At 42.0% G+C, this 26,162-nt stretch overlaps 1 protein-coding gene across 2 annotated transcripts in view; it reads left to right on the top strand.

Moving 5' to 3' along the window:
* bgnb (biglycan b) overlaps window positions 1–26,162 on the top strand; it is a 131,938-nt gene that overhangs the window by 70,470 nt on the left and 35,306 nt on the right. For both annotated transcript variants that reach the window (XM_013132499.3, XM_010865667.3), the window contains exon 2: window positions 8,592–8,859. In XM_013132499.3, the coding sequence (XP_012987953.1) occupies window positions 8,610–8,859 (250 nt within the window). In that variant the 5' untranslated portion in view covers window positions 8,592–8,609. The remainder of the gene's footprint in view (window positions 1–8,591; window positions 8,860–26,162) is intronic.

Raw genomic sequence — 26,162 nt, 5'->3', positions numbered from 1 at the left:
CCCCAAACCAGGTAATCCGCAGGTGTGGACCAGGACCTCATCTCCTCCTAAAATTTAAAACTGGAGGAAACTGAGAAAAGTTAGATAGTGCATTCCTCATATCCCCCAGCACGGTGGCCCTACCGACACGGTGGCCCTACCGACAGGGCCCAACAGGCAGGAAATCAATCCACCCACATTGCCAGGCATCAACCAAAGGGACACCCACCATCCGCAACCCCCCTGAATGAGGGCAGAGTATTGCCAGCAGCGTACAGTCCAATTGCACAAGTGCGCAACAGAGAGTCAACAACAAGCCAGTGACTCTTCCCCCGAAAGGCATTGGAGGGAGGGCATCCCAGTGGCGACGAGAGCACACCTGGCAAGACCGCAAGGGTGGACAGTATCAAGCCTACTGGTCACCATCACACCCTGGGCCAGGCTACACCTAATTATAAACCATGCTGTAGAGATGAGTTTTTAGTACACACTTTTTGCACTGAGTTTGCATTTCTAACCTTAATTGGCAGATCATTCCACAGTAGTGGAGCTCTATGAGAAAAGGCCCTGCCGCCAGCTGTTTGTTTAGAAATTCTAGGTACAATTAAAAGGCCTGCATCTTGCGATCGTAGGTTACTTGTAGGTATGTATGGCTGGATCATTTCAGCAAGGTAAGTAGGAGCAAGTCCATGTATTGATTTTATAGGTTAAGAGCCTTATAATCAGCCCTAACCCTAACAGGCAGCCAGTGTAAGGATGCTAGGACAGGAGTAATGTGTTCAAATTTGTTTGTTCTAGTTAGGATTCTAGCAGCCATGTGCAGCACTAATTGAAGTTTATTTATTAATTTGTCAGGGTAACCGGAAAGAAGAGCATTGCAGTAATCTAGTCTAGAAGTAACAAAAGCATGGATTAATTTTTCTGCATCAGTTTTTGATAGAAAGTTTCTAATTTTTGCAATGTTTCGAAGATGAAAATAAGCAAGTCTTGAGACATATTTTATTTGTTCTTCAAAGGAGAGGTCAGGGTCAAGGGTAATGGCAAGGTTTTTTACAGTTTTTTGGGATACGACCATGCAGCCGTCGAGGTTCACAGTGAGATCTGCTAACAATGCTCTTTGTTTTTTTGGTCCTAAAACAAGCATTTCTGTTTTATTTGAGTTTAAGAGCAAGAAAATCTCTGTCATCCACTTCCTAATATCTGAAACGCATGCTTCCAAAATAGCTAATTTAGGGGCTTCTCCATGCTTCATTGAAATATATAACTGTGTTATCAGCATAACAATGAAAGTTTACATTGTGATTTAGGATTACATTGCCCAGAGGGAGCATATATAGTGAGAACAATAATGGGCCCAGAACCGAGCCTTGAGGAACACCAAAGCATACCTTTGACTTGTCAGAGGATATGCCATCCACGCTAACAAACTGATATCTTTCAGATAAATAAGATTTAAACCAGGCTAGAACATGTCTACATAGCCCAATATGGGTTTCCAGTCTCTCTAAGAGAAAGGAGTGATCAATAGTGTCAAAAGCAGCACTAAGGTCAAGAAGCAACAGGACGGATGCGGAACCTTTGTCTGAGGCCATTAGAAGAAGGTCATTTGTTACCTTCACGAGTGCAGTCTCAGTACTATGATGGGATCTGAAACCGGACTGGAGTATTTCATAAATGTTATTTGTCTTTAGGAAGGCATTCAGTTGTTGGGAAACAAATTTTTCTAAGATTTTTGAAAGGAACGGGTGGTTCAATATTGGCCTATAATTGTTTAATATGTCGGGATCCAGATTAAATTTTTTTAGAAGAGGCTTAATTTCCGCTATTTTTATTGAGTTTGGTGCACATCCGGAGGAAAGGGAGCAATTTATTATGTTCAGCATTGGCTGACCTAGCACAGGAAATAGCTCTTTAAGCAATTTTGTTGGAATCGGGTCTAGCTGAGAGTTTGTGGGTTTAGAAATTTAGTAAATGTGTTGAGCGATACGGTATCAAAAAATTCAAGTGTCCCCATTTAGACCTGGTCAGGGAGGTTTAGGACATTTTTAGGACCATAACTATTTAAGGAGGAGTCAGTTATTTGTTTTCTAATGGTGATGATCTTTTCATCAAAGTAGTTCATGTATTCATTACAACTAAAGTGAAGACCCACTTCACTTGCTAAGCTTTGCTTTTTTGTTAACTTTGCAACTGTATCAAAGAGAAATTATGGATTGTTTTTGTGGTTGGAGAAATAAGCTGATCGAGCAGATGTGAGTGATTTTCGGTATTGTACTGTACTGTCTATCCAGGCTAGTCTAAATTGGTGGAGCTCCACTTTCGCTCCAATTTTCTGGAGGCTTGCCTAAGTGCTCTAGTATTGTCTGTGTACCAGGGAGGAAGTTTCTTGTTGCGTATTTCTTTTGTTTTTAGTGGTGCAACTGTGTCTAATGTATTTCGCAGTATTGAGTTTAGATCCTCGATTTGATCGTTTACAGATTTATTTACTCTGTCGTTAATGAGCGAACTTGTAAGAATATCAAGAAATGTATTTGTAGTCTGAGAATTTATAGTACGGCTTTTGAAACTCATTGTTTGCGGAGCAAGTGGATTTCTTGTTTTAATGGTAAATGTAATAAGACAGTGATCCGATAATCCAGGATTTTGGGGGGAAATTATTAGATCTACAATATTTATTTCTCGTGACAGGACTAAATCTAAGGTGTGATGGGGCAAATGTGTTGGACCTGAGACATGTTGGATGAAACCCATTAAGTCAATTATGAGGATCATTGGACTTTTCCATATGAATATTGAAATCGCCAAAAATGTAAATACTATCTGCCATGACTACAAGGTTAGACAAGAATTCTGCAAACTCATTGAGGAACATTGTGTATGGCCCGGAGGGCCTATAAATAGTGGCTATGTAAAACTATTTATCGGCCTGATTAACTTTCATTAGTAAAACTTCAAAAGAATGAAACTCAGTGATTGTTTGAGAGTAAATTTATATTTACTGTCATAAATATTAGCAACACCCCCTGCTTTTCGGGATGCACAAGGGATATGATCACTAGTATAACCAGGAGGAGAGGCCTCATTTAAGGCAGTGAATTCATTAGGCTTTAGCCACGTTTCACATAAACCAATAACATGTAGTTTATGATCAGAGATTAATTCATTTACTGCAACTGCCTTTGGAGCAAGGGATCTAACATTTAGGAGTCCCATTTTGGGATGCAAAGTGATACTTTCATTTTTATTTGTGACCGAGGTGGAGGAAGGCTTTATCTTAATAAGGTTGTTTTTGTTAACACTACCTGGAACGAGTCACAGTGGCAATAGGTAAAGCTGTACTAACTACTCTGGCTATGCTATTGACAGACTCCACTATGCTAGCAGGCTGGCTAACAGTCTGCAGCCTGACCTGCACCCTATCTCATGTTAAGGCTATAGGAGTGAGACTCCTGTCAATGTTCCTAGATAAAAGAAGAGCACCACTCCAGCTAGGATGGAGTCAGTCGCTCCTCAGCAGATCAGGCCTGGCCCGATTTCTGGGAGAGTCCCAAAAATAAAGCCAGTTATCTACAAACTCTACCTCCTGCGACGGGCAGAACTCAGTTTTCAGCCAGCGATTGAGTTGGCTGTAGAGCACGTCACCACCCCTAGCTGGGAGGGGGCCAGAGACAATTACTTGCCGACACATCTTTCTAGCTAGTTTACACGCTAATGCTATGTTCTGCTTCGTAATCTCTGACTGTTTCATCTTAACGTCGTTGGTGCCAACGTGAATAACAATATCTCTGTACTCTCTATACTTGCCAGTTTTAGACTTCGCTAGCACCAACCCCAGATTTGCGGCTACGTCGGTGGCTCTGCACCCCGGTAAACAGTGTACGATCTTTAGTCTAATACTGCGTGTAATGGAATCGCCGATGACTAAAGTTTTTTGTTTTTCAAGGCCGCTGGTAGAACATGCCTGCCAATCATTCCCCTCCGAAGACGGCTCGGGCCTTGACTCCGACTCCAGTGGGGAAAACCTGTTGAAAGTCTCAGTTGGTTTTAGCAATGATTCTGGTTTAACTGGTCGACGGCATTTCTTCCCAGTGACCAAGAGAAAGTTCTTGCCTGGCTGCAGGAGCTGTGCCGGGGGACTAACAAAACTATTGTTTCTTCCTGGTGGCACTGACGCAGTTTTTTCTATTTCTACACTAGCATAATCCTTGCCTGATATTTGCGTCAGAAGCCGAGCCTCTAACTCTGCTATCTTTAACTGAAGACGATTGTTCTCCTCCGTGTTGTTGCTACAACAATTACAGTGATAAGGCATTGTAATGATACTTAGCCTCGGGTGTTCAGGGGTGAGTAGTTCCGTTAATTATGTCCAAAAAGAGTCCCGGTGTAGTAAAGTTGAGTAAGAGGTCAACAGATTAAAAAAAAATTATTTGTAAAACTCTTAAAATATCATTTTGACCAATTAGTTAATATAGAGTAAATTCGAAAAAGTTTGGCAGGTAGCCAGGTAGGTAACAGCAGGCAGCGTACAGCATGTCAACAATCCGCAAACTCAAACAATCCCACAATGCAGTTCTAGGTCAAAGCGTTGCAGAAACCCCAGGCATTGGAATGCATGTTTGCAATCGTGAACATCCACACACAACTATGATTTTCCTGCACGAACGTAACCTATGATTATTAGGGCCACCAGCGATGGCTTTTCAAAACGCAAATGAAAGAAATTGTGATCATACACCTGCAGTCTTAGCTTAAAGTAAATGTCGTCAGCAGCCAATGATAACCAATGAACGCAATATTCTGCGATGCAACGCAAGCAGAATCACTTGGCCTACCTATATGGACCGAGTTGAGATGGTTGCGTCATGCAAATCATCATCCTTCGGCAGAGTGCTTCCTAACTCACCTTTTCTCCTTAAATATCGTGATTAATTCCATATAATGTTTTATGGCAGCCCCATGTTACAGCTGTCTAACAAATAGTTGCATAATTTTCAAAACATTTCCAGTCAGTTGTTCAGTGCAACTCTTCTTGGCTGTTTTGTTCTGTGCTTTTGACAAATAAACCTTGAAACTTGAAATATATAACACGAGGTAGGCCTATCGCCTATTATTGTTCTGGGAAAGATTATTGTTCGAGTAGATAACTAAATCACATTTAAATAGGTCGACTAATATTATCATAGATACACTCTGTTTTTACCAATTAAACTAGTGCTTCATCAGTCACTAAACTTGTTATGCGTGTCCACCTGTGCGCGCATAAGGAACACATACACAACAACTGAGGCCCCTAATTGTTATTTTGGTTCAAATTACTATGTTTTTAAAACATTAAAAAAATCAAGCATGCACTGTGTCATAACGATTTTGCACACCTATTCTTTTTCAATTGAAGTAATCCAAAAGTAATCATCATATTTTTCAAAATTATCTGTAATTTGATTAGAATATTTTAGTTGGTAACATAACGGATTACAGATACTTTTTCTTTGTAATCCGTTACTCCCCAACTCTGTGCATAGGTGTATCTGGGTTGATCAGGCGGTTGCCCCTTCATCCTTTGACATCATTGCTATTTCATTGCTCTTCATTATGAATGTGCAAATTGACGGTGCAAGGTGGCATGTGTAACTGAAATGCAGGGATAGCAGCAATGAGGTTCTTGAGGTAGATATATACATGTAACAACTAATAAAAGAATGTAAACGACATGTACACAATTTCAAAGAATGATTTACAGTAGCCTACATGAAAATATAGAAAAGCCATTTGTCGATTGAAGTGATAAAAAACTAACATGTAATACATTTGCTGAATTTATAATTGGTGATTGTTGATATTTCATAATATATTTGTAGAATCATAATCTTCAGTAAAATAAGCAGAGTAAATTCAAAAAGAGAATGATAGAATGTGTAAGTGATTTTATTTCCCTTTCTCTCCTATTATGAACAGTAACATGTAATACCTTTGTTGAATTGGTAGTTGGCGGTTAGTGAAGAATGTGTGGAATTTAGTTTCTTAAAAAGATATTTAGATTTACATTTTAGATTTACATTTGATGAATTAGCCTACACAAGAAGTTGAATCTTCTAACGTTTTGTCAAGTTGCCTATATCGTTTGTATTATTTTTCAGTAATAGCCTAGTTAATTTAAATTCAACCAAGAATCTGTCATGTATCTGTCATGTATTACGAGTATTACGCATTCATCTGTTGATGTCATGCATTCAGTGAGGGTTTATTAGTGCCTGTGTACCAACACTGTGACATGGGCTGTTGGCTGATTGAGTCAGATAAAAGGGTAAAAAGAAACAGGTAAATAGTCTCTAAATAATTTTCTGTTTGTGAATTTAGATTGGAAAACAATGTAATGTATGCCTATTTAAGAAAAGTCAATGAAGGAGGTGGGAGTAGCTTTCAAAATGGCAGTTCTATTTTAATTACAATCTCAAACGCCAATTCATGTAGGCATTTGGCAGTCCTAGTGCTAGCAGTCAACAACTGTTAAATAATGTTATGTAGAACTTCAATGTTCCACTGTACTGGCTGTATCAAAACCAGGAAACTATGAAAAATGTACCAAGTATCATGACATAATGTATATAACATGTATTCATTATTACTGAATAGCTTATATCGCTTTACAGGTTCACCTGTTATAAAAAAAAATAAAAAAATAATATTACTTTATAATTTCTTTCATGCTTCACAAAAGGTATTTGGCACCCCCTGAGGAGGCGCAACTCACACATTAAAAACCCCTAGCCTAACTGAAGTTAAGAAGATTTGCCAATGTTGACAACCGGCGTGGACAATACAACAGAACCAATTAAATTGAATTTAATCTAATAGGTGTTAAAACATATCTTAAAACCCCACAATTTCAGGAAACTGTTGAAAAATATATACATTAAAGGTTCCTCCAATCTCTCCACAAACTGAAATGGCAAATATGACCGATTGACTCCAATGGTGTGTGGAGTGTGGGTCAGATGGCCCAATTTCAGTGGTAGTAAGTTAGTTTGTTTTTGTTTGTTTGTTTTTCTTGGACTTTCCCAAACAAAATTACTTGGAATTGATACCTAAATGTAAGCCATAATTTTGAATGAATGCATAAGCTTAACAGTAGACATAGTTTAAATTGATGTTTACTTGTTCAATTTAACCCCTTCAACCACAGACATTTGCTTGGGAGTGACTTTATTGTTAAAATTGTTATTTTTTAATGTGAATCGCATGAATGTGAGGCATGGCTGGAAGTGGAGGTAAAATATGTTGTAAAGATGAGGTTGGGTTAAGTGGAAGGTGTCGAGGGAGATGATTGCTTGGTAAATTAAGACAATGCCTATGCACTGGGAAGTGTCTGGGAATGAGATTAGTACAGGTTTACCGAAATCCCATGGTGCTTATTACGAGATTAGCATAAGGAATACAATTTCATTTGTAACATTTGGGACTGGGGTGAGGTACTGCTACTATTGCTGTAAATTAGTGTTATGGTAGGGTGGAACACATTCCTGGTGAACTCAACTAACAGCAACAGGAGTGTTTTTGTGCTCAGTAATGACTTAATGGAGTCTGGCTTTGCACCTACATACACATTCAGAAACCCATACGTGGACACAGACACACACACACACACTGCCACTTTCCTGCCTGGATGAATGGGCGATATGTTTGAATCCAGGATTCAGGGTTTTATATTTTTTCACCATTTGGGCTGTAGAGGTTTGGATCGGTCAGACGGACACTCAAATATCTATTTGGGGATTGTGATTGGTTAGAAGGAAGCGGACTGTGACCCACTGTTTAGAATCATATTTTTTTTTATAAATCATCCTTTCCATCCTTTCAATTTGGATATATTTATTGGCAGGTGTAACTAACTGCTTAAGCAGTCTCCACCCTTCCTTTTTTCCTTTCCTCCAATTTATTTCAGTGCATTGATGCTAGCTTCTATTTTTTCTCCAAAGTCTCTCTGCCTCCTTGTAGTCTCTTTATCTCTATCTCACATTCCAATCACATGGATATATGCCACTTGGCAGATGGCTTCATCCGAAGTGACTTACAGTGATGTACATTAATGCAGTTAATTATGTATGGGTGGTCCCTGGGAAATCCAAAATCCTGCCTTTGCAATTGCCATGCTCTACCAAGTGAGCCATACAGGACCACATCTGTTTTTTGCAGGTGTGGTTATTCGGAGCACACCCTGTCTGGCTCAGTAACCGGTAGTGTCCAGGGCAGCTGTAGAGCCAGTACTGCCAATGACGTGTGTTTGTGTGACCACACCACACTGTAGAGTAAGCAGAACAGAGCAATGTGTTTCTTTTAAAGAGCCTTCTGACAGCCAACTATTCATCTGCTCCAGTAAGCTAATAAAGATGAAAGCCACACATTCACAACATAATAGCTAGAATTAATTCATGTAATCAATGTAAAGATTAAATGTGGTCAATTCTTCATAACACAAGGGTAAATGGCTGTTTCTTTACCACCATGATGCATTATCATCAGAGTTTAAGGTGTTTTTTTAAATGTGTCTCTGAAGGGGTATAGGAATATCCAGTGATGATTTGTGCTGTTTTTCTGTGTCTGTATCTCCACAGCTGTGTCTGTATTGCCCCATGATGTTGGCTCACACCTGTCTCCTGTTGTTGCTGTGCTTTGCCCATCTGCCCGCATCCTCACTGGCCCTGCCCTTTGAGCAGAGGGGATTCTGGGACTTCGCAATGGACAGCGATGTGGGAGGGATGATGTCGATGATGAAGGATGAAGAGGAAGGCTCAGCCACAGAGGAGCTACCCTCTCCTGAAATACCCACATGCCCTTTCGGTTGCCAGTGCCAACTCAAAGTTGTGCAGTGCTCTGATCTGGGTTAGTGTGTGTCTTACTGTAAGAGTGAAAGAGTTGTGTGTGTGGGTGCCATTGTGTTGTATACATTTGTGTGGATTACTCAAGGCAGGGGATTTTTTGCTGAATAATATGAATGGGAAACAGTTGCTTAGCTATGGAAGGGAGCATGATTGTCCTGCTCACACAAAAGATACAGCTTAAATAACACTAATATGTGTTATTAGCTTAAGAGCTAATTAACATATAATGACGACTGGAACTGGAATCATGCATGCTTTCCTGTGTGCCGTAGAAAAAGGTTGCACTGACGATGGCTCCACATTCACTATGTAGTTTTTTGCTTATGACTGCTTGTATTGTTTTTATTTTTTTTCATGCTGCACTGTCACTCATACAGTATGATCGACCAGCCATTTTGGAAAATTGTTCATCACTGAATACACACTTTTACATTACGTAACCAGAGCACTTGCTGTGATTCCTTTGTCGTGCCGCCAATTTATTTACCAATACGTTGATGGAGGAGGAAGAAGAGAGGTGAATGTGCCGGTATCATATGTAAATCTCAGACGAGATACTGCAATCCGGCATTACCGAGCATTTTACTTGCAAATGTTCAATCCATGGGAAATAAAATGGCCAAACTACACAGTCGGATTAACTTTCAGGGGTACATTGCGAACTATTGTGTGTTGGAGTTTGTAGAGACCTGGCTGGATCCTATGGTGCCTGACTTGGCCATCACCCCAGCTGTTTTCTCCATCTACAGGTGGGACAGAACTTTAGAGTGAGATAAATGTAAGGGTGGAGGGGTCTGCATTATGATTAACTCTCTCTGGGCCTTGGCTGTTTACTTTCAACCCACAGTTCACCAGACCAAAAGCTACTTACTGTAAAAGTATGACCTTTCTACCTTCCATGGGAATTCAGCTCGGCAATAATCACTGCAGTCTACATACAACAGATTGGCAGATGTTCTGTAATGCAGCAGATGTTCTGTAACCAAAAGCCCTGGGTTAATGTTAATGTCTGTGCTATGCTCAGGTCCTCTGCCTATAGTTCCACGGACCTTAAGGCTCTGAGGCGGTCCAGGTATGACATACGGAAGGCCATCAGAGATGCCAAAAGAGACTACAAGGATAAGTTGGAGTCTAACTACCACAGCTGTGACCTGAGACACAAGTGGTGTGGACTGCAACACATCACAGATTATAAACAGCAATGATGCCCAGCCTGCCGCCTCTCTCCCCAATGAGCTCTACTCTTTCTGTGCTCAGTTTGAGGTGACCAACACCATTCCTTCTGGAAGGCTTGCTGAGGACCCTGTCCCTAACCACAGCTGATGTGGAGGAGAGCTTTTAAAAGAGTGAACCCTAGGAAGTCACCAGGGCCAGATTGCATTCCAGGCCGTGTCCTCAGGGGGTGTGCCTACCACCTCTATATTCAACCTCTCCCTGTCTCTGTCTGCAGTGTCCACCTGCTTCAAACCGACCACCATTGTCCCTGTACCAAAGAAACCTTCCATCACCTACCTGAATTACTACCGCCCTGTAGCACTGACCTCCATCATCATGAAGTGCTTTGAGCTTTGGTCAGAACTCTCATCTGCTCCACCCTTCCTGACACCTTGGACCTCTTTCAATTTGCATACCGCTCCAATAGATCTACAGACAATGCCATCTCCCTGACGACACACCGCCCTCTCCCACCTGGAAAAAGGCAACACGTGAGAATGCTGTTCATGGACTACAGCTCAGCATTAAACACTATTCTGCCCACTAAGCTTGTTCCTAAGCTCAGGTCCCTGGGACTTAACACCTCCTTTTGCGATTGGACCCTGGACTTCCTGATGGGCAGACCACAGGTGATGAGAATGAGCAACCTCACCTCCTCTGCATTGACCCTGAACACCGGAGTCCCCGGTGTTACATGGTGCCAGGACAACATCCTCACTCTCTCTACGCATCGCAAGTCCCTCCAGAGGGTGGTGAAGTCTGCGGAGCGTGTCATCAGCTGCCATCCTCCCACCATGCAAGGCATCAACCATACACAATGCCTTAGGAAAGAACAGAACATCATCAAAGACGATTGCCACCCAGGCTACGGTCTGTTCACATTGCTGCCGTCTGGAAGATGCTACTGGAGCATCGGGGCATGCACTTCCAGACTCACAAACAGTTTTTCCCTGAGGCCATAAGGCCAGCAACACTGATCTATGATCATACTGATCACACATGAACATTCCAAATGCTCTGATGTCTTTCCATGTACATTCAATGTACATTAGAATATTCTTTTAAATGTACCATTCATAGACATATTACACTCATATTGATAATATATAGTAAGTCAACCCATATTGTGTTATTCCCCATTCTACACTCTTTAAAATTGCTGCTAGTTTACATTGCTATCTATATAGCTTTTTTTTCCTTATATATTTCTTAATTCTTACTACGTAGATGTCGTGTTCCATGTCACAAGAATTTAATTGTTCAGAATGACGCTGTGTTATTCGGTGCATTGGATAAATAAACTTTTGAACTTGAACAGGCTGACAGGTGCCTCAGCTCCTCAAGTCCCAGGACTGCTAGTCAGAAACAAAGCTGGCTAATGGATGCAAACTGTTCTTTACCCAATACTAATGTCTTTAAGTGAACTACAGTGGGTATTGAAAATAATCACCCCCCTTTAAAATAATAAAATGTTTGTTTTAGTCAGCTATATTTACAACTTATAACATCCAAGTGAAAGATATAATACCAACTTTCAGAATTTTTTTTATAAAAAACAGAATCACTGAGTTGGAAAAAGAATCACCCCCTCCTAAAAATGACTTGTAAACCCAACCAGGTGTAGTTAATCACCTTCTCAATAGCACACAAAGCCAATCGACTTTCAGCTGTGATCAGCTGTGGTCATTTTGATTAGCTCAGCATGAAACAAGCTTTTCCTGAAGCATTTCAGTCCTTGGTCAATTATTAAGAAGTGGAAGGTATTTGGTACAACACAGACCCTCCCTGGGTCAGGACGTCGCTCCAAACTGGATGAAAGAGCCAGGAGGAAACTGGTCAGAGAGACTATCAAGAGGCCTACAGCAACTCTGAAGCAGTTTCAGGAATTAATGACAAAGAGTGGTCATTGTGTGCATGTGACAACAATATCACAAATTCTCCACAAATGTGGCTTGTATGGGAGGGTTGCAAGAAAAAAGCCACTCCTCTAGAAAGGCCACATGCAGTCACGACTGAGCTTTGCCAAAACGCACCTTGAAGAATCTAAGGCCACATGGAAAAAAGTGTTATGGTCAGATGTGACTAAAATTTAATTATTTGGCCTCAACGCCAAACAATATGTCTGGCGAGAATCCAATACAGCTCACCATCCAAATAACACCATTCCTACAGTAAAGCATGGAGGTGGGAATATCATGTTATGGGGTTGTTTCTCTGCAGCAGGGACTGGATTTACCTTCCAACATGACAATGACCCAAAGCACACAGCAAAACTGACCACACAGTGGTTGAAGGAGATAAAAGGTGAATGTCCTTGCATGGCCTAGTCAGAGCCCGGACTTAAACCCCACTGAAAATCTGTGGAATGACTTGAAGACAGCAGTCCACAAACGGTCACCATCAAATTTAACTGAACTTGAGCAGTTCTGCAAAGGGGAGTGGTCAAATATTGCAATGTCTAGATGTGCAAAGTTAGTAGAGACATATCCCAACAGATTAAAGGCTGTAATTAAAGCAAAAGGTGGATATTCTTTTTCCAACTCAGTGATTGTTTTTTTATTTTTTTATGATGATTTTTTATGTTGATGTTATATCTTTCACTTGGATATTTTTATATATATTTCTTTACATAAATATATATTTCCCTGAAAGGAAAACACACAAAATCAGACCTTTTACAACTTTATTTACACACAGTAACCTGCAATATACCAGTGGAAGATAAAACCACTATGAAAATGAAGAAAAATTTAAACAGTGAAATATTTGGATAAATTATTACAACCCTGAGTTACCACTTGGTGAAATCACCTCTTGCGTGAATTACAGCCACTTGGCCTTGTAGTCTACAGTGTGCTTTTTGGCAACGCTCAAACAAGACTTGATGTTGCCTTTTTTAAAGAGTGTTTTTTTTATGGCCACCCTCCCATAGAGATCAGATTTGTGGAGCGCTTGTGATATTGTGGTCACATGCACACATTAACCAGTCTTTGCTATAAAGGCCTGAAGTTCCTTCAAAGTTGCCATTGGCTTCTTGGTACACTCCCTGATCAGTCTCCTCCTTGCTCAGTCATCCAGTTTGGAAGGAAAGCCTGATCTATGCAAGGTCTTGGGGGTGCCATACCCCTTCCACTTCCACTTGTAATGGTCTTTACTGTGGTCCAAAGGATTGACAAAGCCTTTGAAATCGTGTTTATATCCATTCCCTGACGTGTGCCTTACCACAACTTGTAGATCTTTCAAAAGTACGTTTCTGCCCATAGATTCTTTGCTTGGAACTGAACTACTAAACAGTGCTCTATGGAGCCAAAATGAGCTCACATGTATTGACTGTAAGAAAAGAAAAACCTAAATGAAATATTTCATAGTATGAAAAAATTAAGGTGTATGTTTCATAATATGAAAAGGTGTATGTTAAAATCATTAAATGGATTTTCACGTCCGATCTTAAAATGTCTTCGTTCAAACACTTTTCTTTCCACGTTTGCTTTTTCTTATGATTACAATTTTTTCCCTCCTTTGTTCGAGTCATGTTTTCTCAAAACCAAGTATAGCGCTCCAGCCCTATACTACTGTTAAAATATATTCAACTTGCTATTTACAAAACTTTCATGCAAAAGTATAATATTCAGACTTCACCAAACTTAAATTAATGTGTCTGCACATTAGCCTAAAAGACATACATAGAAAATACAGTGGGCCCACACACACACACACTCACGCACGCACTCGACTCTCCCAACTCTAGGTTGCAGGCCTGACGTGCTACTCCGGTGAGTGGGTCCTGTCACAGCCACTTCCGTCCCGGTAAGTCTTTGCCAGAGGAACCCTGGGGTTTTTTCCCTGTCCCCACAGGGCGCTATCTGGTTGTCGATTTGCAAAGTCGGTGCTCGTCACAGATCTCCGTCACTGCCAGCTGAAGCTAGCTAAACAATAGTTCCAACTTCTCTTCGGCTAACCTTCTATACCTAGCCCAACGGAAAGTAACCCACTAACCCCCTTTGCGTGGTTAGTAAATACAAAACAGAAATTAGAACAACTACATCTGGTAACACATACCTTGCTGTAACTTAATAATTGAAGTAAAACCTCTCAAAGACAAACTCGTCGAAAATCTTATCAACCGCCGAAAATCTCTCCGCTCCTCTCCGTCTCTATTCTTCCCTCTTTTCCCAATCCCACCTCCTACGTCTTTCTCCGTACCTGATCGACAGGGCCTAATGGAGTGGGTATGTTGGTATTTAATATATATATATTTATACAACTTATATTAATTCCCATTTCCATAATCAATTTTAAATGGACTATTATATTTATATTAACTAAAATACTGTTGTTGTTTAGTTTTTTCATGCTTTGTTTGACAAATAGTACACCAGGCTACACCCTCCCCTGTTTAAAGGTTTAGATGTCCTCATCAAACTTACACCCCCTAGAGAGTTCTTATTCTCTAGACATCAGAAGGTGTTGTGGTTGAACACATCTGGCCCTTGGATGGCACCACACAATTACTTCTCTTTTCTTCCGAGTATGTACAAGACTGCATAGCCCTCCCGCCATGTATAATAGCTACTGGCTGATCAGTAGGTAAGCCCAACTCATCATAACTCAGATGAGGTACAGGTTTTAACTCTCTTCTTGGACGACTTTCACCACTAATTTCTTTTTCCACCAAGGCCAAAGGTACTACCTCTTCCTCTCCTAACAGTTGTGGGACTTCGGTATCTGCTCGTTGAGGTAGGGCATCATCAACTAGGAAGCCAGCATCCCCTGTCTTGCACAGTGTTCCATCCCACTTATGTTCCGGGTTTCCACCCTGTTCTCCAGGATACCTCTGTAGAGAACCCGCTGTATCTTGCTTGTGAGCTTCCTGTAGCGGGTAACTCTGTTCAATTTCGTTAGAAACTGATCCTTCAGCAAGCCTTACTGACTCATGAGTCCCAACAGCTCCGGGCCAGCTTTTAAGTATTTCAGTCAGCATTTCTTAAATCAGGTTGTCCATCCTCCGTCTGATTTGACAGTCCTGTCTCTGTTTAATGGATGTTCGTTTCTCTTTGGAGTCTGCTCTAGTTACCGGTTTCCTTGTCACATTTGGTCTTCTCTTGTCATCCTTACACAGTACCCAATGGGCAATAGGTGATTTCGATGCAATGTCTTCACAACTCCAATCCCTCTCTCTGGCTTCACCCTATACATGGAAAGATTGGGCATTTTACCAACCACAACATATGGTAAAGATTTCCATTTATCCTCAAGCTTGTGTTTTCCAGTCAGTCCTAGATTACGAACTAACACTCGATCACCTTCCTCCAATGTCTGGTCTTTCACTCTCTTGTCATGTCACCTCTGGATATTCTTATAGGCTGCCTCAGATGCAAGCTGATAAGCTTTCTTCAAATCCAATCTCAACCTTGAAACGTACTGCTGGTAGTTTGCTTCTCCTTTACCATTCGGTGACACACCAAAACATAGATCTACCGGGAGTCTGGCCTCCCGCCCAAACATGAGAAAGTATGGGGAGTAACCCGTTGCCTCATTTCTGGTACAGTTGTAAGCATGTACTAAATGACTAATGTTTTGACTCCATTTATGCTTCTTTTCTTGATTCAGTGTTCCCAACATGGATAACAGAGTGCGGTTGAATCTTTCCGGTTGAGGGTCCCCTTCAGGATGATAAGGCGTAGTTCTTGATTTTCAAAAACTCAGCATCTGCAGTAAACCTTTAATCAAACGGCTCTCAGAATCCTGCCCTTGGTCCGAATGTATCCGGGCAGGAAGACCATAGTGGACGAAGTACTTTTCACATAACACTTTAGCAACAGTGACCGCTGTTTGATCTTTGGTTGGAAATGCTTAGGCATATCTAGTAAAGAGATCTGTGACAACTAATATGTTAGTGGTTCCCCTGGAGTCTGGCTCCAGAGACAAGAAATCAATGCATACAAAGTCTAAGGGTCCACTACTAGTTATCTGATTTAACGGTGCTACTCTCTGAGGATGTGTCTTACGGGCAAGACATTTGCAGCAGTTCTTTATATATTGTTCGATTTCGCATGACATCTTTGGCCAATAAATACGGTCTCTAATGAGCTGTTGTTTTGTCGACTCCCAAATGTCCCGCTTCATCATGCATTGACTGTAAAATCATTGAATGATACTTCTGTGGCAGAACAAGTTGTTGCCGTTCGTTGTTTGTGAGTTTCTTTGTTACTGTGTACAACAATCCATCTTTCATCAAAAGTTTAGAACTTTCTCTTTGCAAACACACAATCTTAGGATTTTCATTTTTTGACAAAGATGCCAACTTTCCATGTTTGATAGCGTGTTTCACAACTCCAGTGGATGGATCACTATCCTATGCGCTCAGGAGGTCTTCCTTACTCCACTGCTCCAAAAAACCACTCTCCAGGCGTGTGGGAAAGGCATAACACTCTGGGATTGCATCTGGAGATACTCCCAACTGCTCTGCATAAGTTTGTGCTCCCACTTGTTTGCCAAGTAGCCTGTATGCAATGGGGGGTTATCTCTGTCCATTCTTTTGTATCCTCCATTGAGAACAAGTTGCGAGACAGTAAATCAGCGTCAATGTTGTTTCTTCCTGGCCGATACTGTATGTTGAAATCGTAAGTGGCCAAAGCAGCAAGCCACCGGTGACCAGCCGCATTGAGCTTTGCGGTGGTTAACACATATGTGAGGGGGTTGTTGTCGGTCCTCACAGTAAATCTCGCTCCGTACAAGTAATCATGAAACTTGTCTACCACCAGGGTGGGGTTGGCAAAGGCTAACACAGGTGCACTAGTAAGGCATTGGATGGTCATTTGGAAAGCATCCGTGCAGGACTGATCCCGTCGCTCACCAAAAGGCTCTGACTCTTTATAATACTTGCTTTTGACTTTCAGTACTTTCTTTCCATGCTGAGTGGGAGGATAACCCTTGGTGAGTTCAGTGAGTGGTCTCACAATAGAAGAGTAACTGGCTATACACTCACCTAAAGGATTATTAGGAACACCTGTTCAATTTCTCATTAATGCAATTATCTAATCAACCAATCACATGGCAGTTGCTTCAATGCATTTAGGGGTGTAGTCCTGGTCAAGACAATCTCCTGAACTCCAAACTGAATGTCAGAATGGGAAAGAAAGGTGATTTAAGCAATTTTGAGCGTGGCATGGTTGTTGGTGCCAGACGGGCCGGTCTGAGTATTTCACAATCTGATCAGTTACTGGGATTTTCACGAACAACCATTTCTAGTGTTTACAAAGAAAGGTGTGAAAAGTGAAAAACATCCAGTATGCGGCAGTCCTGTGGGCGAAAATGCCTTGTCCATCCCTTTATGACCACCATGTACCCATCCCCTGATGGCTACTTCCAGCAGGATAATGCACCATGTCACAAAGCTCGAATCATTTCAAATTGGTTTCTTGAACATGACAATGAGTTCATTGTACTGAAATGGCCCCCACAGTCACCAGATCTCAACCCAATAGAGCATCTTTGGGATGTGGTGGAACGGGAGCTTTGTGCCCTGGATGTCTATCCCACAAATCTCCATCAACTGCAAGATGCTATCCTATCAATATGGGCCAACATTTCTAAAGAATGCTTTCAGCACCTTGTTGAATCAATGCCACGTAGAATTAAGGCAGTTCTGAAGGCGAAAGGGGGTCAAACACAGTTTTAGTATGGTGTTCCTAATAATCCTTTAGGTGAGTGTATATCTTCTATAATACCCACAGAAACCAAGAAAGGACATCAGTGACTTTAGGTCTGTGGGTTGTTTCCATTGAGCTACTGCTTCCACTTTTGCGGGGTCTGTAGCAATACCCTTCTCGGATATTATGTGCCACACATACTTGACTTGTGGCTGACAAAACTGGCATTTGTCAATTGATATCTTCAGCCCACTTTCTCCCAGTCTGTCGAGGACTTTCAAAAGACGCTCCTCATTTTCTTCCAATGTTTTCCCGAATACTGTGACATCATCTAGATACACCAGGACTTCTAAAAGATTCATGTCACACACATCTTTCTCCATGAGCCTCTGAAATGTTGCAGGAGCTCCAGTTATTCCTTGCGGCATTCTCTCAAACTGGGGACAAATAAAGGCAGTTTTTTCTTTATCTTCCTCAGCCATGGCTCCTCAGGTCCAATACAGAGAACTATTTACTGCCTGTCAGACAATCCGAAGCGTCATTGATCCTCAGCACGGTGTATTAGTCTGGGATGGTTCTGGCGTTCAGAGTCCGATAATCAATGCACATTTGCGCGCTTCAATTTTTCTTTCTAGCAAGGACGATAGGGGAAGCATAAGGACTTTGTGATTCTTTGATAATACCTATTGCTAGCATCCATCCATCTTCTACCGCTTATCCGGGGCCGGGTCGCGGGGGCAGCAGTCTAAGCAGGGATGCCCAGACTTCCCTCTCCCCAGACACTTCCTCTAGCTCTTCCGGGGGGACACCGAGGCGTTCCCAGGCCAGCCGGGAGACATAGTCCCTCCAGCGTGTCCTAGGTCTTCCCCGGGGTCTCCTCCCGGTGGGATGGGACCGGAACACCTTCCCAGGAAGGCGTTCCGGAGGCATCCGAAAAAGATGCCCAAGCCACCTCAGCTGACCCCTCTCGATGTGGAGGAGCAACGGCTCTACTCTGAGCTCCTCCCGGGTGACCGAGCTTCTCACCCTATCTCTAAGGGATCGCCCAGCCACCCTGCGGAGAAAACTCATTTCGGCCGCCTGTATCCGGGATCTTGTCCTTTCGGTCATGACCCAAAGCTCATGACCATAGGTGAGAGTAGGAACGTAGATTGACTGGTAAATCGAGAGCTTCGCCTTGCGGCTCAGCTCTTTCTTCACCACGACAGACCGATACATCGACTGCATTACTGCAGAAGCTGCACCGATCCGTCTGTCAATCTCCCGTTCCATCCTTCCCTCACTCGTGAACAAGACCCCTAGATACTTAAACTCCTCCACTTGAGGCAGGCACTCTCCACCAACCTGAAGTGGGCAAGCCACCCTTTTCCGACTATTGCTAGCAGCTGCTGCAAATGTCGACGGTGGTTGTCAATGTCTGCCGGAGCTAGGCGCCGAGATCTTTCTCTGAATGGTTTATTGTCTGTAAGAAGTATGTGATGTTCTACTTCTTTGGTTAATCCAACATCCCGTTTGTCTAGGGAAAAGACCCCTGACCTTTGTGATAGCTTTTTAGACAGTCGGTCCATCCACAGTTTTGGGATAGGAGAGTCCCCAAACTCAAAGAGATTGGGATCTATTAGGGCTTTACCCTCCTGTTTACGTTCCCTAGCTACAGTAACCACATCAGTCGAGTACAGATGAGCAATCACCGTCCCACATGGTATGGACGCTGTTGAAGTCTAACACTTCCCCGAGTTGGTTTGATGGAAAGGAGAATAACACACCAGGAGTCAGGTCAATACCAATTCCGTATCATCCGTTTATTACAGAAGCTTCTGGAGACAGTGTCGCCGCACAATGTCTGAAATTCAGCAGTCACATCAGCATTATTTATACTTCAAACACGCCTAAAAGTGGGGGTTGAATATGCCAAGCATGTGTGCCATTGGTCCAGTTTATGTTCTATACCTTATATGTGTAAATGCAGTACAAGCGTCATCTTGCCCTTTGTGGTTTCTGTCTTGTGTCTATTCTTAATACAGCCCGGTCCAGACTATGTGTGCGTTGTTAATCTGTTTCCTGTTCTTCTGAGACACACAAGCTAAATCGTCTCTCTCCCCAGCAACAGCCTAAATAAGATTTCCTGTTCTTCAACTTTCAGTTTCAGCATATGCTACAGAAATTTAATATTGTGCCTCAATGCTCACAACAGTTTAACAGCTTATACATTCAGTGTATCCACAACGCTTCTTTCTTTGACTAGTTTCGTAGCAACACTTAGAATTTATTCACATCAATGGCGGAGGAAGGTATGACGATAGGCTGCACCCTTACGTCGGCTGGTAAATTAAGTGTGGGCAAGTGATCTACCAAGAGGATGGATGTCTCTAAAGTCTGATTTCGTTTTACCTTGCAGGTTGCATAACTTTTCCCTTCAGCAGGAATGATCAGTGCACCCTGATCATTTCACGTCTGCTACGGCATCATCTAAGTTGTTTGACGTAGTGGTCCATGCACGGATGATAGGGAGTAGGGATAGTACCAGAAAATGTCCGTAATCGTCTGTACACATTGCCATCGTTTGAAGGTTTGGTGGTCTTTGCCAACAGGTCTCCCACCGCTTTAATGATAGCTTCGGGAGAAGTAGCTGGACTGGTCTCCTGAGCATACGCGGTGCAAATGTAATACAAGAAACCTGATCTCAGCAGTGCCTCCATTTTTTGTAGCGCTCCAGCCCTATACTACTATTAAAATAAGACTATTCAACTTGCTATTTACAAACAGGCTGAGCCCCAGTAGTTTGTGACATCAACAAACGAGGGTTTCGATAAATCTAAAACTTAAACTAGTATAATTACTTCCCAACACACTCTGCACTCGAAATTATATATTTTATGTTTATGGAAAGATACAGAATTTTACAGAATAACAAATAACTTTCATGCAAAAGTATAATATACAGACTTCACCAAACTTAAATGAATGTGTCTGCACATTAGCCTAAACAACTTACAAAGGAAATACAGTGGGCCCACACACACACTCACACACTCGACTCTCCCAACTCTAGGTTGCAGGCCTGATGCCCTACTCTGGTGCGTGGTTCCTGTCACAGCCACTTCCGTCCCAGTAAGTCTTTGCTAGAGGAACCCTGGGGTTTTTTCCCTGTCCCCACAGGGGGCTATCTGGTTGTCGATTTGCAGAGTCGGTGCTCGTCACAGATCTCCATCACCGCCGGCTGAAGCTAGCTAAACAATAGTTCCAACTTCTCCTCGGCTAACCTTCTATACAAAACCCAACGGAAAGTAACCCACTAACCCCCTTTGCGTGGTTAGTAAATACAAAACAGAAATTAGAACAACTACATCTGGTAACACATACCTTGCTGTAACTTAATAATTGAAGTAAAACCTCTCAAAGACAAACTCGTCGAAAATCTTATCAACCGCCGAAAATCTCTCCGCTCCTCTCCGTCTCTATTCTTCCCTCTTTTCCCAATCCCACCTCCTACGTCTGTCTCCGTACCTGATCGACAGGGTCTAATGGAGTGGGTATGCTCGATCTATTTTATTAAAATTTGATCTTCTGTCCTCTAACACAAACTTTGTAATGAACCTTTTAAGCACTTTTAAACACTATATATAAATATTTATACAAACTATATTAATTCCCATTTCCATAATAAATTTTAAATGGATTATTATCTTTCTATATTTATATTAACTAAAATACTTTATTCTATTTTATTTTTTTTTCTTGTTTTGTTTGACAAGTAGTAGATAGTACACAAGGCTACACAAGTTTTGAGCCTCTATTGGCCTGGAGGCAGGGCTTTATCTGGGCATTGCATTCTTGCACCCGATTAGCCATGAATCACACTATTATAAGGTGGAAATCATAGTCTCCTTAAACAATTGGAGTAAAATAGTTAAATAACATTAGACTGGGGTAAATTACGTCAATACAGGCCAGACAATGGTTTATCATTGATCTAATATTAGCAATTTTCTGATTCAAAAAGTTAAGAACTTTTCACAGTCTGCAGCAGTTGAGGCCATGGCCCCTACTAGTGCGGCATTAACAAGACAGTCAATTGTTCTAAATAAGAACTTTGGGTTATGTCAGTTTGCTGCAATTAGTTCAGAAAAATACCTAGATTTCGCATCATTTATTCCTGTATTGTAAGAAAATAGCAGCTCCTTCAAATACATGTCTTAAGGTTTTGTATGTTTTCATCTAACCAAAGGTAAAGTTTTGTTTCAGGCCTTGACCTCAATATAAAAGGAGCAACTACATAGTGAAGAAAACATTATGCAGGACATAAAAAATAATACTAAGATGATCAGAGACAAAAATATCTTCCTTTACAAAATTATTCAGGGTAAGACCAAGTGTAAAAACCAAATACAATGTGTGGCCATGATTGTGTGTCTGACCAGAGACATGCAGTGTCATTTAATTTCATTTAATGAACATTGGTCACGATCTGTCATCCAAGTCTCCATTTCTAGATAAAAGTCCAGATTAAACTCCTTGATTAAATAATGTAAAATGAAACTCTTATTGGAGAGTGATCTCACATTGAGTAGTGCCATTTTTACCTGAACATCTCAAATACATTTATTCTGAGCAGTAGAACACCTTATGTTCACAAGATTATTTACATTAACACCAACATGTGAAGGTCGTTTTTGGAGTCTGGCAGTAGACACAATAGCTTGAATCCTAGAGACACCCAGACTTAAAGTCGAGTCAAAGGCAGGGAGATGAGTGTTCGGCCAATCTTTTCTACACGGGTGAAATTCAAATAGTAATTTATATAAACAGTTCTGAAAATTGCTCGATAGCACTTCTGTTGTTAGGATGTAAACCATCTTGTTTAAAAAGAGAGGGGTTCAACCAAAAAGTGTGAAAAAAATATCTTCTTGTCCTCGCAATACTTCTTCAGCCAGATATTGAGCGCTAGAAGCCTACTAAATTTACTAGTACAACAAGTCTCTTTTTTGAGCTTCGTAAAGCACAGATGAGATCCTTGAAGCCATCTTTTAAAACCTTTGACTGGCGGGTTGCAGTGTCATTAGAGCCAACGTGTTATGATTGTACTCACATTGGGAGTTTTCAGCAGCGACGGTTGTTTCTTCTTGGTATCAGATATGCAAGCTCCAGAAATGCAATATACCCATGAGCGACCAACCACTGGGAGCAGTTCCATATCCCGCACATATCGAAGTCAACCAAAATATTTTTTTCTGGCATCAGTCCCACCACAGGCTGGTCATTAAGAGTGAAGTGAATGCACCAAAGTCACTCCGTCTCAATAATAATGTCTCGAACGCCTCTTACATTCAGGTATTTTCTTTTAAAATAGCAACGAGATCATTCAGTATTTTAATCTCTGAAAGTAGTTTGATCTGTTCTTTCAGGTGGTTTGTCTGCTGACATTTGTCACAGACAAAACCTTCAATAAAATCCTCTTTCTCCGCTACTAAAAACATCTTGCAAATGTCATACTTCATGACAGTGTCCTTGTGCGTTGATGTCTCCATCTCGGGCCTCACAGTAGACGGGAGGTAGTAGCTAGTGGTCCCAGCCCAAGGGCTAACCACAATGCAAATGGAGAAAAACTTGTTTAAAAGTATAAAATCCACATGAATAAAACATGTATTTTAAAACGATAAAACTGGTATCAGATAAAATCTTCAAAAAAAATCATAAATTAACTTCATTTGTGATCTGGAAGGTGGATGGTTATACCTCAACAAGATTGCAATTCTTAGCCGTGGGGTTTATCCAAATTGGGTTTTATGTTTTTTTTACTCTTTCTATTCTGGTTAGAGACAGTTTGTGCTGTTCTGTGAAGAGAGTAGTACATAACGTTGTACGAGATCTTCAGTTTCTTGTTAATTTCTTTGATGGAATAGCCTTCATTTCTCAGAACAAGAATAGACTGATGAGTTTCAGAAGAAAGTTATTTATTTTGGGCCATTTTGAGCCTGTAATCAAACCCATAATTGCTGATGCTCCAGATACTCAGTCTCAATAAGGCTAACATAACTGCAAAAGGGTTTTGCCTAAGCCGTACCCCCACCAACCCATGGCGGGAACAGGCAGAGGAGGCGGAGCCGCCGGAACAGGCAGGGGAGGCGGAGCTGCCGGAACAGGCAGGGGAGGCAGAGCCGCCGGCACAGGCCGGGGAGCCGGAGCCGCTGGGACAGGTCGAGGAGGGGGCGCCGCTGAAGCCGGAACAGGAGAGGGCGCCACTGAGGCCGGGACTGGAGGGGGCGCCGCGGGATGAGGTGAGAACTAGTACGGTGGGTTGTAGAAACCGGGCCAGTCCTCACACCTTCCGACGTCCAGGAGGGCATTTTCAGGCCCTGCTTGGGTTGTTGCCCAATGCCTTGGAGCTGGCACCGGGCATACCTGGGGCACCTCTATCACCCCCCATGTGAGCGGTAGCAAGGGCTCGTCTTCCCACCCCTCCGGGGGTGTCAGCCGTGCCTTGGGGGCCTCCGCTTTCCCCATAGCCCCCCCCGAAAAGATTCCTGGGGCTGACTCACGGCGGGTCGGTGCTGGCGTCTTGTAGCCCCCTCCAGCCTCTAGGAAGGCCGGAACCAGCACGCACCCCACTGGGTCCCACACTAGAACCCCTTCCGTCTCGTTGTCATCCCAGTATTCGTACTCCGCCTCTGAATCATCCGACGAGAGGGAGGCCGATCCCCAGTCCCCCTTCCAAGTGTACTCCCCCCTCATCGAACGAATCGGAGGGGAGTAGCCGGAATAAGCGCAGAGATGCCGAGCTTCCTCCTCCGGCGTCTCCGGCTTCTCCCACGGCCACAGGTAGTTATCCCTGTGGCCATGACAGGTTTTTGTTACTTGTCTGCGGGTTCCTTTTAGGTCAGACATTTTGTCACAGTTGGTGTAGTGGTGGAGATTGAAGGAACCAGGCGCAGGCAGAGTGGCAGTCAATGTTGTGGTTTTAATTGAAAATAACACAGAGCCCTTGAAAACGTTAAACGAAACAAAAGGTATAAATCAAAACGAAACACTCACCGCATTCATTAACAAATGCAGACATGGAACAATGACCAACAAATGAGGGGAGCAGAGGAGAAACATTTAAACACATACAAATGACCGGATTGGGACCAGGTGTGACTGATAATCGAAGACACAAGACAAGTCCATGTTCATGAAGAAAAAGTAAACCTGGAAAAGTGGGAGATGACGGGGCTGTTCGTCACCTCACCATCACACTCTGTCGGTTAAATGATCGTACATACATTTTAAGATCACATTTTATTGTATGCACGTTTCATGAATGAGGTCTATTGTTCAGGATTGATTGCAGAATTTTTTGTTAGAACTTTGTCAGTGATGTTGGGCACAGTTTTTGCCCGCCACTTCATATATACACTCACCTAAAGGATTATTAGGATCACCTGTTCAATTTCTCATTAATGCAATTATCTAATCAACCAATCACATGGCAGTTGCTTCAATGCATTTAGGGGTGTGGTCCTGGTCAAGACAATCTCCTGAACTTCAGGAAAAAGAGGCTACAATTTGCACAAGCTCACCAGAAAATTGGACAGTTGAAGACTGGAAGAATGTTGTCTGGTCTGATGAGTCTTGATTTCTGTTGAGACATTCAGATGGTGGAGTAAAAATTTGGTGTAAACAGAATGAAAACATGGATCCATCATGCCTTGTTACCACTGTGCAGGCTGGTGGTGGTGGTGTAATGGTGTGGGGGATGTTTTCTTGGCACACTTTAGGCCCCTTAGTGCCAATTGGGCATCGTTTAAATGCCACGGCCTACCTGAGCATTGTTTCTGACCATGTCCATCCCTTTATGACCACCATGTACCCATCCTCTGATGGCTACTTCCAGCAGGATAATGTACCATGTCACAAAGCTTGAATCATTTCAAATTGGTTTCTTGAACATGACAATGAGTTCACTCCACATATTTGTGAGGACTGCTACATTTTTGTGAGTTGTGTTTTACGGATCAGTTGCATACAGAATCCAGATTAGGACCTCCTTAGTTCTGGTTATGTTTTGTCTTCAGAACCCCTATATGTTTAAAACGTACTTTCAAAATTACACATAACATAATTATTTGTATAAATAAAGTGTTGGGTAATAAGTATGATTTATGAATGCATTTTACAATTCAGCATAAGTTTAGGCGGTATGGTGTTGATTTCTACAGCTCACCAGCATTGTGTGTAATTTCACAACAATCAAGACAAACATTGACTTTGAACATGGCGGATGGACATCATCACAGGAAGTTTTCATCACCCAGTTAGCTAGTTAACATCAGTTAGCTCATTGAATATGTCCAGGCTTTTCTACTCAATCAAGTCACCTAACTAACAATATAATATTTAGTATATTATAGTGAAGCAACAAGGGAGTTATTCAGACAACAATAATATTAGTATTAAC

Source organism: Esox lucius, chromosome 12, assembly GCF_011004845.1.
Source record: "Esox lucius isolate fEsoLuc1 chromosome 12, fEsoLuc1.pri, whole genome shotgun sequence".
In the NCBI taxonomy this organism is placed as follows: Eukaryota; Metazoa; Chordata; class Actinopteri; order Esociformes; family Esocidae; genus Esox; species Esox lucius.
This window is presented reverse-complemented; position numbering and strand designations above follow the sequence as displayed.